General features: G+C 39.4%; 1 protein-coding gene across 1 annotated transcript in view; it reads left to right on the top strand.

The window, feature by feature from the left end:
• LAMA4 (laminin, alpha 4) overlaps positions 1 to 3,613 on the top strand; it is a gene marked incomplete at its 5' end in the record, with an annotated part of 40,927 nt that extends 37,314 nt beyond the window's left edge. Inside the window, 3 exons of the mRNA XM_009584489.1 lie at positions 361 to 454; positions 1,447 to 1,566; positions 3,038 to 3,613. Coding sequence (XP_009582784.1) covers positions 361 to 454; positions 1,447 to 1,566; positions 3,038 to 3,183 — 360 coding nt within the window. The remainder of the gene's footprint in view (positions 1 to 360; positions 455 to 1,446; positions 1,567 to 3,037) is intronic.
• Positions 3,614 to 9,342: the final 5,729 nt, after the last annotated feature.

Consider the following 9,342-nt stretch of genomic DNA (forward strand, 5'->3'; position numbering starts at 1 on the left):
AGTGGCTAGCAAGATGCCAAAACATCATCTGATGCCTCTAAACACTAATTTACCACACAGGAAATTATAGAGTAGCAGTACTAGAAAATTTGAGTGAAATTAGCTGTTATTTTTTACTCTTTTTTTGAACTCTTCCTTGAGTTCAAATCAGAAATGTTGCAGAACTATTGAATCTAAAAAAAAAAAAACTAAATCTGTGAGTTAGAAAGGTGCTTTATTTTAAAGAATTTCATGAAATCATGTTTTTCTTTCACTTACATACTAGACATGTTTTGAGTGGGGAATACAGCATTATTACAACAGAAGGAAAAAGGAGAACAGGAAGGGGTTTACAGTGACACCTACATTATTTTCCTCCAGGTTACTGTGAAACTGAATAATGGAATCAGGGATTTTTCAACTTCAGTGACACTGAAACAGAGTCTCTGCGATGGCAGGTGGCACCGAATTGCAGGTCAGTAAAACACGATCATCTCCTACGTAAGGTGACAGAGCCCCGTTCTCCCTCGCCAGATATCCATTTCCATGGGCTAGTGCACTGGGAATAGGGTCATATTTTCAGTTCTTCCTTTTCATCTGTCAGGACACAAGTTTGTGTGAAAGACACAGTCGTATTCATCCCTCAGATATAGGAACGCTAGAGCTTCCTGGAAGGACAAGCACAAGTTTCTACGAAGAACAAGATGGAAGCTCCTTGTTCAAAGAACAAAAGACAGCCTAGCTGAAATGCTGGCAACCTTTCCTAAGTCGTATAACAGATTATATTCTTCTTTTCCCAATTAGAGGTTAAATAAGTTGGTAAAATGTAGTAGACGCAAGTATATGCTGCCCTTAAAGGTCAAATAACAGGACAGATCTGGGAAGCCCCTGCCCCACAGAGAGAGATGTCTACAGTCAGGATTTTGCCTCTGTGCCAGACAGCCATCCTTCTCTCCTGGGTTTGAAAGTCAAAAAGTCTCAGGTTCTTTGAACTCCCTTATCTTCCTGTCTAGATGCTCACTTGGGATGTCTCCCAGTGTCACATCCAGAAGAGATTTGAGTGTGCACCCTTTCCCCATGCATTCTGGTTTCCTTCTGAAGGAAACCCAGGCACACAAGCAAGGAGGAAATCTCACTGCATTCTAGTATGTCCCCTATTGGGAATGATTTGGCAAAGAGTTTTTCTAACCCACACGCCATTGTATGCTCATACCCTGCAGCCTAGACACAGCTGCCAGCAATCAAGAGCCCCACTCAGAAGCATCCTTGCTCCCACACTGTATCTTCCATTGGCCCTGCTCAATGCCAGAATCTGCCCACATACTGTCACTGGTACTGATGGCTCACACCCAACCTAGCAAACACTAAATTAAACTACTCAGGTCAAACAGAAAACGCTTGTCTGTCATAGAAAACTCACGTGCTACTTCTTACAATCTTCTTGATCCCTGTTCCTTCTCCTTTCAGTTATTAGAGACGCTAATGTGGTGCAACTGGATGTAGACTCTGAAGTCAACCACGTGGTAGGGCCACTAAATCCAAAGGCAATTGACCACAGGGAGCCAGTGTTTATTGGAGGTGTACCGGGTAAGTTTTTGGCAGCTTTGTGGTACGTCGTTCTCAAATTTCAACACGGTTTCCAGAGATAGCATAGAGACTTAGTTTTCATTTCAAAAAATAACAAAACATATCTCATGTGAACAACCTGATAAAATTCAAAGGCTCAAGAGCTGATCAGAAATGTTCTGCCTCAAGTTCTCAAAGAAAAAAGCGCTACTTCGTTGAAATTAAAACATTCACAGTTGCTGGAGGGTCAGATATGGACTCAGTAGAGAAGACAGATAGCTAGAAAAAAAAATCGCTTTTTTTCCACTTTAGTCTCCAGTACTTTCTAGTATGGGCTTACTGTTTTTTTAAGAAGTGATTGATTTATTTATCTATGGGACTGGAAACTCACTGTCACTGTAACTGGAGTCTCAGGATTTTGTTGCTGGTAGGCTTCTTTCTTCTTCTTCAAGCAATGGCATCTTGGAACACAAGACAAAACATGAAGATTCTTTTTCTGACTAGTGATTTCTATTGCACAGATGTCTGCTAATGTGAATTTGTGACTCACAGACCATCTGTGTAGCGTGGGCCAAGATTACTACATTTACTTCCCTTATTCAACAGACAGAGCTACTCTGTTGGGGTTCATATACAAACTGTAATCAACACTACGTGATTCAATTTTTAAGTCACCTCCTGTACATTTCTCATTGAAAACATGCAGAATTATTTCTCTGTACCTTGCATGTCAATCATGAACAGCTCTAACTACAAAATTTATTATATTGCTTATCTTGGATTAGTGGCTTGAGTGCATGATGTTCTCATCCATCCCACACTACCAGGAGGAAAAATGAGCCTAAAGGGAATAATAAAATCTATGTGCAGATGCCTGTTCACTCTTTAAATCCAAACTGGAATTTTATTAGGACAGAACTCTTCCCAGAGAGGTAATATAAAGTGGTAACTGCAAATGCTGTCCTGCTTCATAACAGAGCCTTCTATTTCTACATTAATTATAGAATACTAAAGCAATGACATACATTGGCTCTATAATGCTATTATCACCCTGGCACAGAAAAATCTTACAATGAACTTCACAACAAGCAAGATATAGTACTAACTAATACCATGTAAATATAGTAAACTAAATGCAACCTAACAAATCAGACACAGATGACAATACATGTAATGTTAAAAGAAATTACAGACACGCACCCTGGGATTCATCTACTCTGCTACTTAAAAGAAAATGCAGTTGTTAAAAAATGCAAGATTGGGCCTCTATTGACAATGTAGTATCAAGAGTTTCACATAAATGTAGGTAACTCCTCATACCAACTCTAATGGCCTCCAGGACACTGGCAGTAGGCCAGACATTTTAAAAGACTCACAGAAGATTCAGCAGAGCTGCAGTTAGTAGCAAATTGAAAAGATTCTGCCACCAAACTGATTATTTTGGTCATCATGAGCTCTAATTTTTTTTTTTTTTTAAATCTGCTTCTTCCAGAGTCTCTGCTAACATCCAGCCTGACTACACGCAACTCCTTCATTGGCTGCATTCGTAACTTCATGATTGATGAAAAACCAGTGAGTTTTAGTAAAGCAGCTTTGGTTAGTGGTGCTGTAAGCATCAACACATGTCCAGCAGCCTGATAGTGCACTGCATCAATCTTGTAAAGTTCCTTAGACCACAGAAAGAAAAACAGAACAAAAGAAACCGTGTTCATCGAGAGAAGAATGAAAATATCAAGGATCCATGTACAGAAAGCAGTATGTTTAAGGGTCACTTCTAATGTTTATGTGCCAACAAAAATCACTGAAGAATAAAGGGCTGTTGCTTCTGCACTTCTCTTACTATACCACAAGAGTGAGCTTTACCATTTCTTATAGTGTACGTGTGGCCAGCCTGTTATGTGAAAATGTGAGATTATAAAAGAAATGAAAATTATATTAAATATGTTACTTTCAAGATAGATCCTCCACATCATTTCGTTCCATACCTTAGGTTACCCTCTGTTTCGCAGGAAAAGATCTGCTAATGCACATTAAAGAATAAAGCTAGATAATAGACTTACATGGCAAATAACTGTCTTCAAAGATATATTTTTTCTTTTAATTTTCCATTCAACTCATTTATATATTCCTCAATTAAAATGGCGGGCAGAGAGCATACCAGTTATGTAAGCTTACAAACAATGAAAAAGTAGAATTTTTATTCCACTTCTAGACTTCATGAATATGTTCTAGCACAACATGAAGATAGGATGTGTATCTTTTAAGACAGACACTTTATATAACTTATCACTTACCTAAACTAGGTAATTTTAGAGCAATACTTGCCTTACGTAGGAAGGGAGAGAAGAGAGAAAATTCAAAATTTCAAGTTTTTTCTCTAAATTTTTAAATGCACTTACATACAAACACAGCACTAAATCCACAATCTGATTGTGATCTCATTTGCACTAATATAATACAAGTAAACACAAAGCATAGAAAGCAGAATCATAGTCACAGTTTCAGGCAAATCCTTTATCACATAAAATCATCACTTCCTTGTGAGACTGCTGCAGGACTTCATTTTACAGCAGTAATCCTCAAACTAGGAACATGTTCCTGTGGAATGTATCCCCGAAGATACGCTGCTGCAGAGGAACTGGGGTTGAAATAGGAAGATGTAAACAGAAGGCAAAGGGCTGCAAATCTGAGCTATGTTAAAACCATAGAAGGTAGATGGAAGTTAATACTAGGCTTTAGCTCACAGTAGGCTTGAACATCAGTTGCAAAACTTAGTCTCTTCAGTGATAACCTACAAGGCATCAAAGCCATTTAGGTTTCTTTTCTTTAAAGAATAAACTACTGTTCACAGAAAGTTTTATGATTGCTGGGCAAATTATTGTTGGAACCAACTCAAAATATGACCAGCTGCAAAGCTGGAAAGGACAACACCCTCCAGACTAAAAATTAATAGGTGCTTGTCTGGAAAACATACAAGTGACAACTGGAATCCAAAGATCTTGAAGCTGGAGGAACCACCAGAATAAGATACATGTGTCAGCACTAATCAGTAGCTTCCCTACTACTCTCTCAGTAGGAAAAGGGTTTTGACAGATTGAAGCGGTCTTGGCTCACTCCGGATAAAGAATTGCAAGCTGTGGACAGACTGGCACAGGGACTCTCTGGCAGCTGGGACCCCATCACTGCGTCTCCACTTGTCTCTAGAGTCCAGTGTCGGCTGGTGAGTGGACGAGAGAAGATAGCGTGGCTCCAGCAGCCACTGCCTCTCCTTCCACCAGCCTTGTCAGCTCTGCTCATGCTTTCAGCCCCATGCCTGTTCCAACTGCCTTCTCCTGGACACATCTCCCATTCTGTACTCTGCAACTCACAGGCAATATGCTCCCAGGACTGATTCCCTTCCCAATCACATAGGGAGGCCCCCTACTTCTGGGAGTGGTATATAGCCCCCTCTTTTCGCCATTCCACAGCCCACTGTTCACAGTTCAGAAGCAAGCAGTAAGAATACCCCTCTGCAGTCTCTCTGAATCAAGCACATCATGGGTCCCCAAATCCTGTTGCCTTCAAGTGCCATCTTTGTCTCGGATACCAAAACCAGTATGCCTGCTCAACTCTTTCCTGCTTCCAGCTACTACCCAGACTCTGAACAGAAAACATTTAGGGCTTTTGGTTTGGGAATTTTTTTATTATTGGGGTTGAGGGGGAATGTGCTCAGATCACTGAGCTGGGTTCCCAGTGGGTACCGGACGCCATGCATGGTGTCAGGGCTGTGCAGCTGGGAGCAGGGGTAAAAGAGGAAATCTCTCTCCTTCCAGTGGCAGTGAGTTGTTAGATTGGCTCAATCAATCTCATGACACCACAACCTGAGCTAAGCTTCCTCAGGCCCTGGTCTCCAGGACCCTATTGCTGGAGAGAAAAGAACAGCAGATTCCCTGCTTAGACAGGTTCGTTACAAGGATTACTGAAATTCCTTTCAAGGTTGTCTGCAGCTGCTAAGCAGAGATAGCCAGGAATGGCATATGCTTGTGCCCCCTAAAAGCATTACAGTTTAGTGAATTCTGGTATTAAGTGGAGCATTGTACGTTAACTGGTACACACATACTCAGAACGTTTTTCCATTTCACACCTACTTCAAACTAAAGTATATTTTCTCATATCCACATCCAAGCTCTGTGAATAAACAGTATTTTTCTTAGACATATTTGCTGCAGTGAGATGTGTTTTTGTTCAGTGGATTTACATTTAAGAATGACTTTTCTGATTAATCAGTCCTTTGCATACTTTATAATATGGAAAACTAAAAATACAGTAAAATAGTACGTGAATAAAAAACATATTAAAATCCATAAACTGCTACCATTCAATTTACTTCTCTTTACTGTATCACTAGCTAATCAAACACAGCAGTATTTGTGGAGAATATCTTCCTCAATTTCCCTTTCTATGCCTCAGAGATGCAGGTTTTCCCTCTGCAGAACAGGGTTTCCAAAGAAAAATACTGTAAACCAAAGGATACTTGCAGACTTGGGAGAGAGCAGAGAATAATGCAAATTTCCCTGCCCCCAACAGCCACATGGACCTTGAAATTACCATTCCATATGCACCCAAGAAAGTCTGTATGTGACGCATTACATTGCACACACCTCCACATTCATTTCAAACCTCCTGGTGTTTAAGAGAAGGCAACTGCCTAAGCAGAAATCTTCCCAGAATTCAATTTGTCTTTTGTATCTATCTTAAAACTTGTAGCTCCAAAGTACAAAACTCTTCATCTACAAAGATTTGGGAAAAAAACTCCAAGTTCTGAGGTACACTGTCAGATTGTCCGTTTGCATTTTAATATGAATTTAACTATCTCAATTCTGCAGAAAGCCTACCAAACAATGAGCACTCACCCTAAGGATATTATAGCTTTTCTCTGCCACCTTCAAGGTTTTAATAAGTGTTGTTATAGCCATTATCTAAATCAGGGTTACAACTACACTGTTATTATATCATGGAATATTCTGAAATTTGACATTTGCATGGTTATGTAAGAAAGAATGCAATTTCAAGTTGAAATACTCAACAAACTGCTTCAAAATAGAGTATTTAATTAGGATCTCTGGCCCCTCTACCTCTTATTTCTGAAGATCTGTAGAGATCTCCCATAGTTAAAGGTTCTTATCAACCTTTCCTTCTCCTCAAGGATCAAGAGTATGGACAATATCCTGAAAAGGAAAATGAAAGATGAAGGGTTACAGGTCTGACAGTAACTCCTCAAAAGCCAGCCATTTTAAGTTAAAAAAAAAAACAAAAAAAACAAACCTTCATATGTGAATTAAGCCCTGATATAAATCAAAGAATAACATTAGTTCAATTTCCAGTGCATTCTCCCTACAGCAGCATGTGGCCTCAATAGTGAAATGACTGTCATTAAAAAGATGCTGAAAGCATAGCACATATATTTACGTTGTGATGTACATTTGGCTCTTTTTGTGGTTGGTATTTAAGGGTTATTCACAGATTCACAGTGGTCCATGTCAACTCATCTCCTCTCAATAACATAGTAAGTTATTCCTACAATTCAATTACTCAATAAATTTTCCAAAGCTGTGGAACGCTATTACCGTATAGCGTCAACAACAAAAAGTTACTGAGAAAGTAAGGGTAAGAAACACACGTTAGCATAAGACTGTTGATTAAATGACTAACATAGGCAAAAAGTCTCTGAGCAGACCTGACTAGATTCATGCATTTATACTATGGTAGATGAAGTACAGCTTCATCTACAACGAAACAGAAAGTCAGTGTGTGATTATTTCTTTCACAGTTGAGCTGCCTGTTTCATTAAACCTCTGAGCATATGCACCAAGCCAAACTGGTTATTACGCATGCATTTCCTGCCCTTGGACCTCCTTGGGAAGCCAAAAAATATTCCCACATGAATATGAATCTCAATTGCATCTGTGATTCACAGTGTTTCCACGCTCAGTGAGAATAATCACTTTACTTTTGCCATCACAGACCTCCTAATAGCATATTGGAAGTCAAAGCACGGGGTTTCTTGAAGCAATCTCATGTTCAATGGAGCGAATCCCATTAAGCTGAATCTTGATGGGACATAGAACACAAAAACTACAGCTAACTGAAAGAACAAGTAGCAAGTGTAGCTAACTACACAAGAAGAAAGCAAGCCAGATACAGTAATATTAAGCGATTTCTATAGACTTTAAATTAAGCTTTAGAATGCTTACAAGCAATGTTGTACTGCTTTTAGCCTAAGTAAGTCCAAAAAGACATGTGAAGAGAAGACTTAAGGACATGACGGCAGGCAAGAAGTATAGAAACAGTTTCACATCTAGCAGCTAGAACAGACCACAGCCTACAGGTTTGGACCAGTTCAGGTAACCACAGGGAACAAAATTAAGCTACAGGTTACATCTAGTCTGTCCAGAGAGAGATGAGAAAGTCTAGCTGCTTTCCTGATTAATATTCACGTAGCTTTACACTGGTGATTAGTTTATAAAAGAAGTGTTTGAGGCAGTATTATTCTATTCATGCTACACTTTCCACCTGCCTATAACACCGAAGCCGTTGGTCCTTTGCAACTTCAAACGTGAAGCTTGAGTAAGCTTGAGCCACTCATTACTTTTTCTTAAGAACAATACGGATTTCCAGCAGGTTGATTCTCTTTCAATTAAGTTTTAAAAAATTAGTCTTGATACGTACTTCTTATATATAATGCATTACTATTATTGTATTTGCTGCAATACATAGTTAATCTTTCCAGGAAAGTTTTTTAAAATAGTCACTTAGTATAACTTTATTTTTCTGGGGACTTATAAGTGATCTCTACAGGATCCTAGGTGATGTCCAGGAGTCAGCACCATGGTTTCTCCAGAGCAAATAAAGGATTAAGGTACACTGAACTTCAGATTCCTATTAAGAATTTCATTTAGCAAATTTTGTTTGCACACCAGCACTAGAAATAATATCTTCGGAAAAAACGTATTTCGTTGGATAGTTTTAGCCATAAAACCTAATGAAGGGGGTTGCATGGAAGTACTTTTGTTCTCCCACAGGAAGCAGAAATGCCATCTGTGTCACAAGAGAGCTTTCTGCAAGCAACTGCTTTGTGTATCACACGTTCTTTACATCATTTTGCAGCGTAGTTATGCTGTGGACCAGTCTTACCATGCTGAGACAATAGCATCTCTACATTTCTCGTCTCTCATTTTTAGTCCCAAAGTTGCTATGTTCAACACATTGGCAAAAGCACTCCTAATTGCACTGTGGACAATTATTTGCACGAGAAATATGAAACCGCGCTTTCATATTTTGCAAACGTAATTTGCAAGCCTGACATACGTGATTACAGCATTTCCACATGACCATTTGTTCATTTCACTTTTTAATTTGTATTTTCGTATCATTTGGCACATTTTACACCATCACTCTGAATAATGAATTTGGGGAAAATAAAACATATCTTAGCACACAATGTTAGCCATAAAAGGTAAGCAACTATTTTGTATGGAAATATTTCTGTTCTCCCATAGAAAGACTTCATTTTAGGTCTTTGCTACGTCTCGTGTATTTGTGCTTTTGCAGAGCCCCTGTAGCCCCTGACAGGTTCACCCTCAAGACTACACCGAGTTTCTGAGCACCTCACCATGTCCACTGTTCCCGTACTGCCGAACAGGCGAGGGGACACCTTGCTACTCCCTCAGCTGCTCTCAGTGCACACTTATTCTCACACCAAACTTTGAATCTTATAGAAGCAGTCGTCGCCATTAGGATCAACACCCAAACGCCGCT

The sequence above is a fragment of the Fulmarus glacialis genome, unplaced genomic scaffold (assembly GCF_000690835.1).
Source record: "Fulmarus glacialis isolate BGI_N327 unplaced genomic scaffold, ASM69083v1 scaffold5229, whole genome shotgun sequence".
Classification (NCBI taxonomy): Eukaryota; Metazoa; Chordata; class Aves; order Procellariiformes; family Procellariidae; genus Fulmarus; species Fulmarus glacialis.